We start from the raw sequence: 19,176 nt of genomic DNA on the forward strand, positions 1-19,176 counted from the left end.
AACTTCGGCTAATCTATACTTCGGTCAAACGACACAGAAAAAAACTCACTCAAGTTGCGCCAAAAAATAGCCAATCCACAAGCCTTCACTGCATCATCACGTAACACATTGTAAGTTTGTATATTGGCTTCTTTTGTTTTTCCGCACAACAGTGTCATAAGAAGTATAAATGTGCCTTTAGGCTCTATGCGCATACACCTTTTTGGAAATAGCTCTTCCTACTTCCGGGCCTATTTCCGATGTTCCATGTTTCCATGTTATCGATGACATGAATGAAGGCTCTGTTCCATTCAGGTCAAACAGAGTCAGGCTGCCACTATTCAAGGACACTTAGAGTGTCCTTGATAGGGTTCAAAATGGCCCTGTACGGGTGTGTACACTCTCAGCGTAATGGGCGTTCTTGAAATTAAAACGTTTCAGAACCGCTGTACACTAAATGGAACATAATATCATCAGTAACACCTGTGGAGGAGGTTGGAAGAGGCCCGGAAGTAGGAAGAGTTATTTCCATAACTCTTCATAGACTGTGCATAGAGCCTATTGGCTTAATTGCTTTCTAATTTCCGCGTGGGCTTGCCTATAGAGAACCATTTTTCATTCTCATAATGAACATGCAACCATTCCATGTGTTGCAGTTCCAAAGCTTTCCACTAACTAGACAGTGCAAACCACACTGAACACTGAATGGAATGACACTATTTCTTTTCTAGTTTATTTTTTCCTTTTTTCCCCCTCCTTTTTTTGTAACAGTTACGCGTTACCAGTGGTGGACAGTCACGCTACATTATGAATTCAAACGCTATTTTGAAAATAGTGAAATATCAAAATAGCCGATCTATAACCTCATGATATGGCGAGATGTGACACGTTGTGAGCTTACAGAACTGCTCATTTCACAAATTTTTTGGGGGGGATAAAGCAATGCATTGATTTGAAGGAATTAGTATTAGTATTTTCTAAAGCATGTCTTTTTGATTACTTAAGTACTATAGGTTTGTGTACTTTTGTCCACCACTGGTTTACGTGTTAACAATTAATTGGAAAATAACCCCCATGTATGACCACAATTGCAGCAAGACATCAATGAAGTTTATTTTTTATTTTTTTGAATATATATATATATATATATATATATATATCATTTTATTTCTACTGTTTTAATCTCCCCCAGCATGCATTGAGCCCAGGTCCATAACTATAAGCACCTTCATAATGTTATAATAATAGCACCATTTTTTGTTGACATTTCGATAATATCGGGACCCTGCCACTCTAAACTGTTGGCATGCATGGACTCCAGATAAAAACCGTTTTCTTTTCTCGATAGGTGTCGTGTAACTTGTATGCCGTCGTATAACCTTTACAAACATTAACAAGGCAATTCATGAGTATAAGTACAATACATGTAGAACATGAACTGATACAGTAGTAAACACACAATAATAAAGAAAGTGCTATAGGACACCAAAGCATTGCTTCGTCATTTGGGAGTCTCGTAATATTATATTAAAGACTACAGGAAAACACACCACGTGTTTACGTTACACACCTATATCTACACTTAAAACATGTTCCGTTTTGTTCGTTTTTCTGCTTTTTAAAAACTTTTTTTTTATACAATTGAACAGTTTCCATGTAAAACAACGAGGCAAAGGAAAAGTAACAATAAAGCTTTTGTTGTAATATCCATAATGTTTATATGTTCATAATTGTTATTATTATGACTATACCGTACCTACACAACTATAGATGCAGCGAAACTCACTTCTATTTTTATTTAATGTCAGAGTTATTGTACTATACGTTAGCAGTTACTGATATTACCGCTCGTTCCAAATCCTTTCACTGTAAAATCCAGAGGGTTGACGTGACAACGCAAGTGCGTACAAATGTAAGGGACCTGTAATAAGGATCCATTTGGTTACATTAAAGGATAAATCAACACTGAGGATTTTTTACTGTGTTTGAAATATTAACGCATGCTTAAACCATTCCATGTCGTAGAAAAAGGCTCATGGAAATCTTTCTTCAAATTTCCATTAGGTTTTTTGTTTTTCATTTTTCCTGGGGACAGTTTGACACTAAACCTTGTATTTTGCAACTTGTTTCATCCAAACAAAGGAAATAAAAATACATTTTTGAATTTGCAACAAAATTTAAAAATTCTACGATTTTCTTTTAAGGCTTACAGGTGGAAATGTTAGATCTAAGCAATAACAGTCTGTAACCCATTCATTCAAGCTGTTAATAAACTATCAATTTAGCGCCCTCTGTTGCCCTCACTTTGTACAGGACCGATCCGCCTCTTTATAAAATGCTAAATATGTTATATATCGTGATTATTTTATAGTCTTGGATTTGGGGGTGGGGGTGGGGCTGTAAAGTATCACTAATAAATATATATCTAAAGCCGCATTTTTACGATATCGTTAAGGAACTAATGTCACTACTTTTTTGGAAGCAATCATGCTGGCACTCCAATCAATACATATTAACTAATACCATAGCAACTCTACACAACTTTCACCATTATACAGTTCTCTAAAAATCAACGCTAAAATTATTTATTATAATTATTCGCTTATTCACTCATACATATAGGGAAGAATAAGGGGATGGGGGAGTTTAACAACTCATGTGCACATAATTATAAAGTGCTTTGATAGTTTTAAGAATGGCGTTTCATCGTTTAGTGGTACGCCTTTCATTAAAGGGAAACTTCACCCTTTATGCAAAAACATATATGTTAATGACGTTTAGAAGATTTAGAACACTTTCCTGGGGGTCTTTATTTGTGTAATATGTGGTTTTAGATATTTTAGATTTTAGCAGTGAGCCCAGTGTTTCTGATGTCATCGACACTGGGCTCACTTACTGTACTTCCTGGACTACATGCTGTCTCAGTAAGGCCACTACTATCCAGTAAGAGGAGCAGTGCACCAACGCATTATGGGAATTGTAGTCCAGGAAGGAAGTGAGCCCAGTGTCGATGACATCAGAGACACTGGGCTCACTGCTAAAATCTAAAATATCTGACTAAAACCACATATTACACACGAAGATCTCGAGGAAAGTGTTCTAAATCTTCTAAACGTCATTAACATGCATTTTTAGCAAAAAGGGTGAAGTGTCCCTTTAATTCTAAACTATTTTATTGTATTATTCTTTGTGCTCAAGGGTAAAATTACATGGTCCACTTCTATAAGCATTTTGCACAGTAAGACGAGTGTTAATTTATAAATGTGTAACCCTGAGAGAAAAATGTAACATTTTGTACACTAAGGGTTAGATTAACACTGAGAACTTTACTGTGTATTCACGAGTCTTATGTGACAGTACAGTAGCTCTAGTCAGCAGGAATGGAAATGCACATTACCCGCTACTTATAGGGATAGTTCTGTTTATTTCTCTTTGCCAAGCTGATTTCCAGTTTGAGTAACCACTAAAGGTGGTCTGACTAGAACCTTGGGATGTGTGACATCAAATCCAAATATAAAAACAGAACTATTCCTTTAAACGGGAACTTCGCTCAAATCTCATTTCCAGACTGCTCCTCTAATTGAAGAGCATATGCTTTGTAGTAGCAGGATTATCTGATCATTATCATTATCATCTCAAAGGAATCACAGTGGTAAATACATGTGCAACAACACCTAGCTTGAACAGCCATAGAACATCTATCTATACCTTCTTATCCAAGTTCTGAATCGCCTTTACCATCTTAACTCAAGTTGGAGAATCACCTCTACCTTCCGAACCAAGTTCTAAACCATCTCTACCTTGGAATATTTTAATAAAGTGAATTGGATGCCCTATTGGGAGGTTTAATTTCATGGCTAGAATCTTCATTTGATTGTCATCATAAACAAAACAGAATGGGTCTTAAGGCTAATTTTCACTTCATCACGTGTCGAGTCGACACGTTTTGTTTTTGTTTTTTTTCGTCAAAAAATATGTATTTTGTGATGAGGTGACGAGGTATAATTTAACCCTCAGTGGTCCTTCAACATCAGAAGCAGCAGTTTATGTTTTTAAAGTGCTTGTTTGGGAGGGATACCGCTGTATGTATCTCTGTGTAATATAATAGTTGAGGCAAGAGTTCAAGTTAAATTCCAAGGTTCATTTGTCATTAAGGCCTGTATCTAAAGCCAAATCCAATGGCCCTACACAGTAAACACTGTATACACAGTATCATCTATTTCATTTGAGTGTATAAATGGAACCAAATGGACCGGCAACACTCCAACTGTTGCTGTGCAACAGAGCTTAAACTCTGATATGCAAATAGACAAACAAATCTAACATTTTGTATCAGGGTCGGTTCAGATAAAACATAATGATCACTATAAATGGCAAAACAAACACTTTTTTTCACCTATTGTTGAAATACTGATTGTTTTTGTTGGAATTGGAAATTAAATGACTCTCTAATTCACATCCATTCCAAAGAACATACCGGTAACCACAATGTATACATTGTTACACACCCACTAATCTTTAAGCTCAACCATGCATATGTTTTCTGGAGACAACGAGAAACTGGACAGTCAACACTAGAACTATTTGTAAACTAACGTTGTTTTTGTCTCCCCCAAACCATCAACCTATACCCTTGATATTATAATACAATAGCTCCGTCCTGACAAGGACATTTGTCTTTGAGAAATCTGCGCAGCAATCATTTGGTGTGTGTGTGTGTGTGTGTGTGTGTGTGTGTGTGCTTGTGTGTTTGGGCGTGTGTGCGTGTATGGGTGGTGTGTGTCAGTTATTACATTAACCACTTAAACCCTATATACATGGTTAACCCTATATGCAGTGCGTTGGTCCCCCGGGCATCTGCACTATGTTTCCCCTTGCGTTTTTAGCTCTACAACAATTCTCTTTGCCCAAACATTTAGTCTACAAACTCATCACGCGTTGCATGTTGTAAGCTTGTAGATTGGCTATGTTTGCAGACTGTTCACCCTAGTACACGGATGCTATGGTTCATCAATTGGACATTAAACACTATAACGCTGTAGCATCCCTACTGTATTAATAGACATTAGCCACATTTAGCGAAAAGGAGCAAACTGTTGCCGTGAAATCGCAGCTCTACAAGCGTTGCGATGGGTAGTGATCTTGTTGGTTGGTAATTTCCGCAATCGCACATACAAGGAAGTACAAAGGGTTTAAGTGAATTTAAGACTTGGACAACATTAAGTTTATAGCGCCCGTCGATGAAAAGAAGAAAAAAAAATGATAAAAAATGGAAACACATGGTATGTCCAACAAATACAGCACATTGGTAAATAGCACGAGGAACTATTTTAAAAGCCCTGTTTTAAGCACGATGTTGAGCCCTTTTCGACCTATAACATTTAATACCCTTCATCTGTTCCTGTGATGGCAGAGGCCTTCGGAGCAACACAGGCGATAACGCGGAACGCCTACAATTGACCTTTGTCACAGCAGCCATTTTGTTATGAAAGAGTTGGTGGTGACATGCTGTGTGTTACTGTACTGACACATTATACGTTGCTCATCAATATATCCACTGCAAATTGATTGTGCATATTATCTATCCTAGGAAAATGCCTTGGTGAAAATGCCTAAATAACTTTGTCAAAAAATAGAACAGAAAATGGATACACTATATGCACAGCGCATTCTCACAATCAAGATGGCAAACGGGTGCCTCGCTGCCTCCCTCTTGCCAGCTTGGGCGCCTGATGAAGGGGAAAGGAACTGGTTGGAATAACGTGTTCCTTCCATGCACTACGTCTAACCCGGGGAAACTCCCCCTGTCAGGTGAAAAGAAGCGGCTTGGACTCGTCATGCATGGAAGGAAGTGGTGAGGTCAGTCCGTAGCTCTCCCCAGGTTGGCAGAGGTAGTGTAGCACCCAGGATTACATTAGTCAATTCATACTGGGTGAAAAAAATAGGTTACAAAAAATCGTGGGATAAAAATGTAGAAAAATAAAAGAGATGGCAAACAGGTGATGGCTTGGACGGATTTGACCATGAGTCAAACGTTTTGGACATGTCGGGGGACCGGGGTACCCGCAAAGTTGCATGCTGACTTGGCGTTGGGGGGGGGGGGGGGGGGGGTTGTGTCGTTTGACACAACGCGTGTGAGAATGGTTAGGATTAGTAGCATTGGTAACACCCTAACCTACCTTACAGACTATTCCATATCAAAAGGGCTGTAGTGAAATAGGTCTAAAGGCCTGCTCGCACTAGACCCTGTTTTAGCCTCTGTGGGCAACTTTTTGTAACAGATATCAATGTGAATGAAAGCATTTTGTTTGCTGCTCTTGTATCACAGGTAGCCTTGTATTTTATGCACTCAAAGCAGTAAAAGCACTGCAGATTATAGCTGTTTTTCCCCTCTCTGTCCAATTGGCAGTGGTGGAAAAACATTTACTTACGAGGTATTTGTAATTTCCAATTCTACTGTAGGCCTACTACATCTCAGAGGAAAATACTGTACTTTTACTGCACTGCATTTTTCTTCTTTAGTTACTAGTTACTTTGTTATTACAAGACACATTACCCACTTCAGCCATACATTTCGGCCATTTGAAAATAGCCGATCTACAAACTCACAATGCATTGTGAGCTTGTAGATCTGCAATTTCAAAATATTTGTATACATTTGAAAACTTGTGAATTGATGGAACCTGCATAATGAGTACTTTCTACTTTAAAGGTCCGCTGACATGCCCCGAAATTAATATGGGTGGTACAGCACATCACGTGGTCTGACTGAAAACAGTTTGAAACAGTTTGAAACGGGGCTACGGCGCTAGCAACAAGTGGCTATAGGTCAGGCTAGCGTTTTTGACGGTACATTTAGCGTCATATTGGCTATAAATGTAATTGAAAAAAATTATTTTTTCGCCAGAAATGCTTAGTTTGAATGCAATTGAGGTTGGCGTGGGTTTTTTTAGGGGAACTGCAGCACAAGCGCAAATTTTGGACTGGAGTCCCATGTTCCCCCGGTCGCCAACACCCCTGTCTGCCCGCTCTGAGACCTCTCAGCCCCGCAGCGCGACAGTCGCGACTACGGACGGTCTGCTGTTGTCTGGCCGCTGTGAGAGCAGCTGTTCTCTACTGTTCTTTTCCCCTCTCAGCCGCAGGCTGACATGTACACCCTCGCTCTCACTCTGTAATACCGTAGTTAGTTACCACAACATTGTTCAAGTGAACTATAGTGTGTTTATGTTTGTATTCATTGTAATAATAAATATCGCTATGCCGAGGCATAGTCTTGCGGACGAGATCATGAGCCTCTACGGGGGACTGGGCATGTGTGTACACACACAGCATAGCAACTTATGCTACTATTTTGGTGTCACATTTAGCTTGAATACTGGGTGAAAGTCTCATTCAAAAAATTAATTTTTCGCAACATTGTTCAGGTGAACTGTGTGTTTATGCTTGTTCATTGTAATAATCAATATCGCTATGATTATTTTATTTATCGCCGCGTCGCTCCGCATGACAACATACAGTCTAGCCCGTCTCAGATGCAGGCTGCACACACACGGACGGACGGACCCGCATTGAACTGGGCATGTGTGTACGCACACACACACACACACACACACACACACGCAATGGCACGGAATCTGCCTCGGGCGTCTGTAGCTCTCTTCCCCGCTGTCATGCACTATAGCCGTGTGTGTGTGTGCGTACACACATGCCCAGTTCAATGCGGGGACCTGACCAGAGACTATACGTCCGTCCGTCCGTGTGTGTGCAGCCTGCATCTGAGACGGGCTAGACTGTATGTTGCGGCGATAAATAAAATAATCATAGCGATATTGATTATTACAATGAACAAGCATAAACACACAGTTCACCTGAACAATGTTGCGAAAAATTAATTTTTTGAATGAGACTTTCACCCAGTATTCAAGCTAAATGTGACACCAAAATAGTAGCATAAGTTGCTATGCTACCACGGCCACCAAGCCCGGCGAGCCCGCATAGAAGTCGTTGGGGAAAGCTTTCGCCACCCTGACGTCAGAATCATGATAGCATAGTTTGATAGCAGTTATTAGCTCCCGAGGGGCGTGTCACTCCGCCTTTAAGTACATTTTAATACCAAAACTTTTGTACTTTTACGCAAGTATATTTTTAATTCTGGACTTTTACTTATTCATTGCAGTATTGATACTTTTACTTAAGTAAATAAAAAGTGAGTACTTTTCCCACCACTGCCAATTGGATGAATTAAGAGGCGGTGAAAAGACAAAGAGATTGCTCTGGCAAAAATGTCACATTTGAATTATGCTTCAAGTATCATGTGACATATCAAACTAGGGGTTATTCATTCTAAGCATTAGTTTTGCACGAAAAAACAATCCTTGGGCTAAATTAAATTGTGCCCAAATGTGATGACCTCATCACATTTGTGGAAACGGCTATGGCCGTTTCTAGCCCAAGGAGTGTTTTCCGTGCAAAACTAATGCTTGGAATGGATTCAGAATCATGCATAACACCTAATTTGACATGTCACATGCTACTTAAAGGATAATTCAAATTTGAAATTGTTGCCTCATATAGGTTTTCACAACCCCAACGTTCAACCCCTGAATTTATCATTTTTTAATGTTATTTGGACGACTACTATTGCAATTTATTTTGGGTCAAATGTTAGATTGACTGGCCTATTTGACTGCATGAGAAAAGGTGTTGCGCACGGCGGCCTGCAAACAGTGTCCGATGTGATTGGCCCGTAGTTCAGTTGCTGAGGCTACACTGATGACTTACTTCTGTAAAACTGTAGCCTTTGGATGCATGTCTCGCAGAAATCTGTGTTCCGCTGACCTACTGTACCTGCGAGTTACAATGCCACCTGCCCTACTGTACCTGCTAGTTACAATGCCACCTGCCATTGTCAAATGCAACAAAGGGACCAGATGCAAAATGATATGGCTTTTAAAGAACTTCAGCTAATTTGAGAACGTTTCTCTTTTCTTTTCTTTTTTAAACACAGACATTGTCCTATAGCACCACACGATTAAAAAAAAGATGCTAATAAGAACGAATGAAGTAGAATAAAGTGGAGTGCTATGCTATCAAAACAGGGACTATACCACGCGGTACAGAGTGCATTGGAGACAAATGGAATTCCATTCGTCATGGAGGTATCAGCGCAGCCACTGTCTGTCTCAGTCTTTATAGGGACATTTTTAGAAATAGCTGCAATACGGTGGAGATCTCTGCGTTTCAAGTAAAGGTATCGTGTATCCTTTAAGACCAGCTGTTGTTAAGGCCATACTTAAGATAGCATTTCACATTAAAATACCTCTCCTGCGGTGTTGAACATTACATGTGTTAATTTTCAGATAACTACTTATAATGATGCATTTACAAGTTAGGGCCTACATCTTTACAGTTATATTTAGCCCGGTTTTAACAACGCTTCCTCATGAAGGGCAAATCCATAAACGTGATTAACACTCAATTAATGATCATTAATCATTCATCATTAATTTCTGTCAATGAATGGTGAAGTCGTTATGACTTAAGTTATTAATATCATTAATTAAGGGCCACACGTGGTGGGTTTGTTGATGAAGAGTTAATCATTAATTAAGCGTTAACTGAGCATTGATTTTGTGTAGGAAGTTTCCCCTCATGAGGAAGTGTTTCGGCTTGATTTATACTTAGTTGCGTATTGTGTTGCCCACTGAAAAACATAAGCTTGGAACACATTGCACTGCGATTTTTTGTATTTCTGAGCTTATGGATCGGGTACTTTCAGTGTGCAACATCGGCGACGTGTGCAACTAAGTATAAATGAGCCGTTAGTCGCATGACGTGTAGCACACACAACACACGTCATACAACGGAGTCTAAATTCAGCATTACTTTGATTCACATATTTAATAGAATCGTGGCTAATACCAAATTAAGTGTAAAATAACTTAAATATGAAATATCGCTTGTCTTTTTCTTCATGGTAACAATAATGAGTGTATTTACTGTCTTGGTAACCATTTGTATGATTATGATCACACACGTGTATGTGCTGTAGATAGAAAAGCATCCTCATACTCGTTCCTTCCCGTTTTGCCGTGCTTGCGCACACACAGCCATGTTTTTCCTTTGGATTCCTCTTTAATCTTTTGTCTTTCAAATGTTGGAAAGAGGAATCGTATCTCCAAACATACACATATTCATACCACTATCCCATAATAAGCATGATAATGTCATTGTGCAATATCAATACCAGTAGACACCAATTCATTGGTAGATTTCAGGCGTATTCCAAAACTTTAGAATGTTGTGGAAAAGTTTCATCTCTTTTTTCCGTAATGTAATTCAAAAACTGTATAATCCATGTAAAATTCAAATATTTTGATACTGTCACAATCGTCAATATAAAAGTATTTCACGTTGTCTGTCTTTTTGTATTACATTACGGGAAAAATTTACTTTGCCATGATATTCAATTTTTGTGGGTGGAATGTACCAGCATTAATGAATTAGGTTTCTAGTGGGAAAGTGCATGTTGACAATAGTCGTATACAGTACAGTCAATCAAACGTATTGATCACATCAGAACCAAGTGGACATGTCCCTCTCCCACGCTCCCAACCTTACCGCCGCTTAGCTTGGCACGTCTCAAACCCCGGCGGCTACATCAATCCTCGTGGTCCTCGCTGTCCCCGCCGCACAGGGCCACGTCTGTCCTCTTGTCCCCCTTGTGGCAGGAGGCGAAGATGCGGCGCATCTCTTCCTCGTAGCGCAGGAAGTTCTCGCCGAAGCGTGCCCAGGCCTTGAGCGGCACGGTGATGGTGTTGCGGTACGGTTGCCGCACCTCGCTGACCTTCAGGAAGACGCCGTAGCGGTTCGAGCCCACGTCGAAGTAGAAGCGCTTGTTGTCTACACGGAAGGACGCGGCGTCCGGCAGCTCCGGCTGCTGCTCGTCCTCCCCCTTTATGCCGACGACGCCGCGTTGGTCATCGTCGTCGTCGCCGTAGTCGTCGATGAGCTGCGACAGCGCGTCGCGGAACTCGATGAGGCCCTGCGCCGGCAGCACGATGGTCTGCTCGATGCCCTGCTGGCCGTAGTAGCCGATGGTCCCGTGGGCCTTGCTCACCGTCTGCCGGATGCGCAGGAAGCGCCCCCGCTGGTTCTCCTTGAGGTCCAGGTAGTACTTGCGGTTGTCGCGCTCGATCAGCTCGCTCTTCAGCACACGGTGAGGCGTGGTGCCGCCGGCCTGCGGCTGTTCCAGCTCGGATGCCACCGAACCGCTGGGCGATGCCGAGGACGTGGCACGGCGCTCGGCCTGCCGCCGCCGCCGGGGGTCGTCGCTGTTGTCGTCGTGTGGGGGGAGGGCGGACCCGCGGACCCCCGTCTGCTGACCGTTGCTCTGCACCGTGTCCGGCCGGTGGGTGGAGCTGTCACCATCAGGACATTTTGAGTTGACATGCAAATAATTGTGATTGATGATTTGATTGTGTTGTTGGCACTAAACAATGGAACATCTAAATAAGCTTTGTAAACTAAACAAATTGCACAGGGCAGACATGACAAATAACTTACGGTAAAGGACATCACTGACAATGACCAATGATCAAAACAGGCCATATAGGCCTATTTAATAGTTTTTAGACTTTAGCTATAGCTAAAATTGTTCATCTACAAAGCGACAACAACACATCACATTGCCGTATACATCGTGAGCTTGTAGATCTGCGATTTGTCAACCGATTACTTCATACAAAGGGATGGAAACCATTCCGACAATTAGCCATGCAGAAATAATACAACATTATCTCAAAGATATGGAGGCGATTCTGTAAGTTATAATCGTTCAGGCCTTACCGGTGCTGCGTGGCCGTGGCGTTGCCTCCCCCGCGCAGTCCGATGCGGGCGTAGTAATCGATGAAGTCGCCCAGCGCGTAGCGCAGGTCGGGCGCCGTGCTCATAGACAGCGTCAGCTTGCTCTTGCGGACGTTGTCGTGCCTCCCGCGGCCGATCCACACCTCGGCGATCTTCAGGAAGCGCCCGCGCGCGCTCTGCTTCACGTCCAGGTAGAAGCGCTTCTTCTGGACGTCCACGCGCTTGGAGGCTAGCTCCTGGATGTCTACGGCGCCACCACTGGCCAGGCCTGGCACGGCACGGTCAGGGGATTGAACTTAGACGGTTAATGATGTCACATCGCAATAATTTCGATCAACGATTTAACTGTTTTTTTAACACTCGAAAAATCACATTTGTGACATTTTATGCTTCTTAAACAAAAAGTACACAGGACAAATTATAATTGCCTATATGACAATTATTGACAAATATTATTTGCTTTATATATTTCAATAACATCAAACTTTAAAATAATATATATAGTGGAAATAGCCAAACAAATAGGCCTACATGGACGATTGAATAGTGTTTTTTTAATTGAATATAAGAAAATCACATTACTTCATGAAATCAAATTACACAGGGCAAATATGTCAGTCAAACAACTCATGCTTTCAACATTTAAGAAAAATAGTGCAAATGAGCTTGCAGATCTGCTATCTCCACCATTCTTTCGAACATGTTTGCACCTTGATCATCATCATGAGCATAAAAAAAATTATAATAATCCATTTATCTGAAATTATTGCGTTATGTAAGAATTGTGACAGGCCTTCCTTACCTCCACCACTCTGCTGCTGCAGCTGCGATGTGGCCGCTGTCTGGACGTAATGCTGGGGATACACCGCCGACCTGTGCGCCGCTGCACCGTTCGGGGCTGGCTGGAGCATCCTGCCCGGTCTGCCTCCTACTCCACCACCTCCTCCTCCACCTCCTCCACGCTCCATCCCTCGGGAACACGCATCAGACATCATGATGTCAATAATAATAATAATAATTCCACCGCCGACGCTCCCCGCATGTCGTTTTTTGTAATTTCCACGCAAGAGGAGATGATGCGTGGAAGAACAAGACGAAGGAGAGAGAGAGAGAGAGAGAGAGAGAGAGAGAGAGAGAGAGAGAGAGAGAGAGAGAGAGAGAGAGAGAGAGAAGGCTGTTACCGCTGATAATATGTGGTATCGGCCGGTGTGTGTCTACTCCACGAGCTCTCTACCTCGAATGACCCGAAATCGGCGCGTTCCAAAAATGAAAGGGGGGTGTGTGGGGGGAGGGGTAGCAGCCGTGTCCAGTCCTGGTGGTGATTATCACGTCAGACGCGACGCTTTTTTGGACGTCTTTTTGCATCTGCAAATTTAAAAATGCGCGATGTCCTGTTTTCTTCTCTCTCTCTCTTTTCTTTACCTCGTCTTCATACTGATACTTCTGCGTCCTCCATTCCTGCTGTCTGTGGTGTGCGTGCGTGCGTGCGCGTGTGTGTGTAAAGAGAGTCGTCCAATCCAGGCAAGGCAAGGGCGCCTGCTTCAGATAACTAGAGTGAACCCGTTGAACCCATTCTCCCCATCCATCCCCCCCTCCCATCCCGTTTAAAGAGCCAACGCGCACGCAACGCGCGCACGCACACACACACACACACACACACACACACACACACACACACACACACACACACACACACCTACATACGCAGACAGACAGACAGACAGACAGACAGACAATTCAGCTGATTCTGAGCCTCATGGTTTAATTTCAAGGACCCATATGAAATACACCACGGACCCCCCATTTAATACCATTTTAGGACCCCAAAATATACAACATTAAATCCCCAGTGCGTCATTATCTCTGAGAGTGTAGGCTACATACATACTGTACATACATACATACATACTGTACGCAGGCACGCATGCACGCGCAAACTGGTTCAGGCGTCTGAACTGTCCACAGCGGAGACAGAGTGAGTAGACAGGTTTCTGAACTGTCCACAGCCCTCCTATGAGACGGAGTGAGTAGACAGGTTTCTGAACTGTCCACAGCCCTCCTCTGAGACGGAGTGAGTAGACAGGTTTCTGAACTGTCCACAGCCCTCCTATGAGACGGAGTGAGTAGACAGGTTTCTGAACTGTCCACAGCCCTCCTATGAGACGGAGTGAGTAGACAGGTTTCTGAACTGTCCACAGCCCTCCTCTGAGACGGAGTGAGTAGACAGGTTTCTGAACTGTCCACAGCCCTCCTATGAGACGGAGTGAGTAGACAGGTTTCTGAACTGTCCACAGCCCTCCTCTGAGACAGAGTGAGTAGACAGGTTTCTGAACTGTCCACAGCCCTCCTCTGAGACAGAGTGAGTAGACAGGTTTCTGAACTGTCCACAGCGGAGACAGAGTGAGTAGACAGGTTTCTGAACTGTCCACAGCGGAGACAGAGTGAGTAGACAGGTTTCTGAACTGTCCACAGCCCTCCTCTGAGACAGAGTGAGTAGACAGGTTTCTGAACTGTCCACAGCGGAGACAGAGTGAGTAGACAGGTTTCTGAACTGTCCACAGCGGAGACAGAGTGAGTAGACAGGTTTCTGAACTGTCCACAGCCCTCCTGTGAGACAGAGTGAGTAGACAGAAATGGTCCTGGCATCTTAAATGAGAGAGAAACAGTTACAATGGGTGAAGTGGTCCTTTATGTCTATTGGCTCTGTGCATAACTGCAAATTCCACAGAAGGTGGCCTACCAGTTTCTTGTTCTGTTTCATCATCCCATAGCTTTGTTTCATTGGCTCGCTAGGCAGTAGGCCCACTGCAGTGCTTCTCAAAGTGGGGTTCAGGGACCGCCATGGGGTCATTCAGAGGGGTGCCTCACAAATGCACTGGACAAGGTCCAAATCTGGTTAAGTGCCATGCAATATCCTTCTGTTACATGTTTAAAAAAATACAGTCTGCATGCTGTTCAGTAAGAGACCAGTGAAGATCGAACGGTCAAATAACTATAGTTCCAATTCTATTCCCTTTGAGAACACATTGTGTTCTCAAAGGGAATAGAATTGGAACTATAGTTTCTCACTTCAAGTATCTCAGAGTCATTTTGGACGCAAACCTGACTTTTAAGAAACACATACAAAAGTAACAATTTGTAACAACAAGTACAATTAACTTCAATTTGAAAAACAATTCGACCATATTTAACAACAGAAGCTTCAAAGACATACCTGATCTTATCACACATAGAATATTGTTTCACAAACTGGCCATTTGCTGGGACAACAGTCATCAAACCTATAGAACAACTTTTCAAAGGAGCCATTAAGGTATTAAAAAACCCAACTCATATCATCACTGTGCCATTTTGGAAAAATATTATCTTTTGAATTTTGAAAACTTTAGAAAGTTCAAGAGTGCCTGACTGCCTGTTTTATATATAAATGTCTAAATGATTGAGCTCCTCCTCCTCTGAAGGAATTTATACATACAAAGAGAGACAGTGGGTATGACACCAGGTCTGCATCCAGGGGTGACTGTGAGGTCCATGGCAGAAAGTCTACCTTCAGTCAAAATGTACTGTCCATAAAAGGTTGTCAATACTGGAATGAGCTCCCTCTCACACTGAGGGAGATCCCCACTTTCACAGCTTTTTAAGGACAATTGAAACAATGGTTAAAAGATAACGTCATGTATCATGCATGAAGCTTAGTCCAAAATAGTAATAGTAAATAAATAGTATAGTCAAATAAATTAAAGTAAAGTTCCAGTCCCAGTTAAAATGAGTTAACTTAGCATCAAAATCTGTTTAACCACTTTCACACTATTTAATAAGTATCCCAACATATCGCTATGTGACGTGTTGTGAGCATGTAGATCAGCTATTTTCGAAATGTTGAAATTAAATATCTTGAACAATGAATAATGCAAATCTTCTTTAATAGGGTTTCTGTAAAAACCTTTCCAGATATCTGTGGCCAAATGCACATCAATATGGGTCCTTGACATGACGACCTGAGGGCCAAACACGGCTCCTGCGGAACATCTCAATCCAATGATTGGAAACCATGAGCTATTAAACCAAACTGTGTGGTTGGTGTTATGTATTTTAATAATGAGTGGGTATCGCCCTAAGTCTGCCCTGCATGCATTGTTTGTTGTTTTTTTGTTGGGTGCTGAGAATGGATTTGCAGAGTTCTGCATGCAGAATCTCTGTTTGGTGTTTATCCAATTTCTCAGGTTCTTGGTTGGAAAGGGGACCCCAGATCTCGCAACCATAGAGGGAGATGGGTTCTATGACGGAGTCTAATATCGCACACACACACACACACACACACACACACACACACACACACACACACACACACACAGGCCTGTGTGACAGTCCTCTTTTACTCCAACCATTATTGAATGACATTTGCACTTTTATAAGTTGTACAGTCAGTTAATATATTTGTAGTTTACTTTAGTTTAGTTTATTAAGGATCCCAATTCCCCATTAGTCTACACCGTAGTAGGGACTATTCTTCCTGGGTTCCAGGCAGAATAGTCAGTGTAGTGTGAAGTTCTGTGAACTGTGAAGGTTGATTGTTGAGTGCAGTTTCAAAGTTTGTGTAACTGTCCCAGAACGAGAGACAGTGGTTTCAGGTATAAACTTCAATTATATAAAATATGTTTTTTATGATGATCATACTTGGATAAAAAGGTTGATTTCATTATGAATAAATAGAATTTAAGAATGGCAACAAATATGTCAAATGGTTATATTACAAGGTAAAAATACACCCTTTGAAGGCAGTCACATGATCAGAGTTGTCATGTCATTCACATGACGTCACCTGTCAGTAAGGGTCAGAGGTTGAACGGACTTCCTGGAGAAAAGTTGTATGTTTTGGGAACGTCAGAGAGAGAGACGATATTAATCAATCTGCACATGGTTCAAAGGCGCACACGGTACATATTCTTTGTGATTTCATTGTGATGTGTTGTTGTGCTTTTGCGATTATTAATATTTTATGTGATTGTAGTGTAGTGTGAAAAAGGATAAGAATCACTATTGTTGTAGTTCTCAAGAGTTCTGTAATATTTGTATGTGGATTAACAGCTGGCTCATTAGCTGCAGCTTGTGTCTTTTCGTCTGTGGTGCTGACTACTGAGTAGGCTACTGAAAACAGTACCTTTAATTGTAAAGGTAATGAAATTGCTGTTTACAAGAAGCCACGTAATGAAAACACCTGAATTAAATCAAGCATTAATGATTATAGACTAGCTAATCAGAAAGTTTCCGAGCAGTGTTTTAGGTTTTTGTTAAAAGTCCTGCTGACTGACTGACTTTAACATTTCTGTCTGCCATTTCCCGATTATGACATGATATCTTTATAATTATAAACATAATCTATCTGTAGCAAGAAATAATTATGAATGGCGCTGACTTGTAGTAAGTGACCGGTAGTCACCACATGGTGTCACCAAATCACCAAACTGAAGTATCAACATAATACAAAAGTAATGCAAAGTTGGGCATTCGTTCCCATCATATCGTTATTCATTGAAGTAAGAAAGGGAAGAAAAGGGGGGGGGGGGGGGCTGTCAAACGCTGGCTACAGTCCTGTCCTACACAGTCAAATATAAAGTAATAATAAATAGGAAGCTTTGCCCAGTCAGACATTGACTTAGTGATAGCTGTAAGTGGGCTGAATACATTATGGGAGTAGATGTTGTGATCCTGCTGTATAATGGTAAGGTGGTAAATTGTATGTACATGTGATGGAGGAGTGCAGTCAGTGCACCACTGAATGCAGTGTTTGGTTGTAGTTCCAATAGGCAACATGTCTCATAAGATCTAAGTAGGCGGCACCTATTGTTTGTTTTTGTTTATGTGCAAATTCTCCACATGTAACCCTAGTTAGAGAAAAATAATTGTGTAATTTGTTAATTATGAGTCTTAATTTGAAATGTGAAATGGAAATAAACCGCTTTCAGACTTGCATTCCCTACCTAATCTTTAATCCCTGCTATATAGCCTATTAGTGATGTAAGCATTTATATTTCAGCTTGTTTGTTGGACGAGCTCCATACTAGTAATTTCAACTTATTTGACTTCCCATGCACGCAGTACTGCAGCTTCAAGTGTATTCTGTTCAGTGCATGCATAATGTCTGACAATATTCTGTCCCATCCTACAGTCAGGTCTAGCAAAGGGAGACGTCAGACATATGGCTGACATGATCGATACGGATGCAAATACGGATGTTTCCGCTGAGGACGGAACCAGGGTGGGTACCGCTGGTTCAGGCTTTGTATTTTGTGGAGACCGGGCACCCCAATGTGGTCTTGGAGGGCCTCAACAGACTGCGGCTCGGATGGAGTCCAGACAGCATAGGGTGGACATCAATGGAGTGGAACCTGCAAAGGTGGTCATCTCCACCACAAATGTTCAGGTGATGTAATATCATACCTTATTCCTTGTATCCATGTAGTTCGTGTGGAATTTCTTACATAAATTAATGCCCTATTTTGGACTTAATCGCATGACAGTGGCATGCAAAAGTTGTGAAAATAGCTCACACCATTAATTGATGCAGTTTGTGTGTGTATAAAGACATGCTGAAAGTCTGTCTGTGAATTTATTTATATTTAACCAATGAAAGATATTAACAATCACTTGTGATTACTTCAGTGGATCCATTGGAACACAGGACATACCTCCATACCAGGTATATATGTTTGGTTTCTTAGGCCCTGCTAGCAGCAGAAAACTTGCTGGATGTCGTTGCTGTCAGAGAGGCGTGCTGTCATTACATGGAGCGTTGTGAGGATGAAAGCAACTGCATAGGGATCCACTGCTTTGCTGAGGCCCACTCCTGCAAAACGTTGGCAAAACGCAGCATGGATTACATTCTTGAACACTTATGCTTCATCTACCAACAGGGCAGAGATTGAGGGATGTGCACACATTTTGTTGTTTGTCGGTTGTTGGCATTTTCTCAGATACTGTATATTGTACGAATATACAGTCAGACTCATACTGGGTGAAAACATTTGATTACAAAACCGTGGGATACAAAAACTTGAACTTCAATGATCTCTGGAAATTCAAGACCTCCTGGAAGAAGGTTGAGCCCAAGAGAGAAGGCCTGTCTAAGGACTTTAGGATTTGCTGTTGCATCGTGGGGGATGTAATCATGTAACTGCAACACCAATGACCTGTCCGTCTTACACTTGAGTCCTAGTCTGAAGACGATATGCAAACTGGCAGTTATTCAGTATTGTCTAGAGACTCTAGATAAGTCTGAACACCCGGGTGGGAACTGCCTCTCTCTCTCTCTCTTGTTGTGTTCACACAGGC

At 41.8% G+C, this 19,176-nt stretch overlaps 1 protein-coding gene across 1 annotated transcript; it reads right to left on the reverse strand.

Annotated features, from left to right (window-relative positions):
• Positions 1–3,010: 3,010 nt before the first annotated feature.
• Positions 3,011–12,869, reverse strand: purg (purine-rich element binding protein G). Its single transcript, XM_080756809.1, has 4 exons — positions 12,647–12,869; positions 11,827–12,112; positions 10,600–11,399; positions 3,011–5,708 (listed from the first exon to the last, which is right to left on the reverse strand). The coding sequence occupies exons 1-3, from the start codon at positions 12,837–12,839 to the stop codon at positions 10,640–10,642; spliced, it is 1,239 nt and encodes a 412-aa protein (XP_080612935.1). The 5' UTR covers positions 12,840–12,869; the 3' UTR covers positions 3,011–5,708; positions 10,600–10,639.
• Positions 12,870–19,176: the final 6,307 nt, after the last annotated feature.

Source organism: Protomyctophum bolini (genome assembly GCF_963924005.1).
Source record: "Protomyctophum bolini genome assembly, chromosome: 22".
Lineage (NCBI taxonomy): Eukaryota > Metazoa > Chordata > Actinopteri > Myctophiformes > Myctophidae > Protomyctophum > Protomyctophum bolini.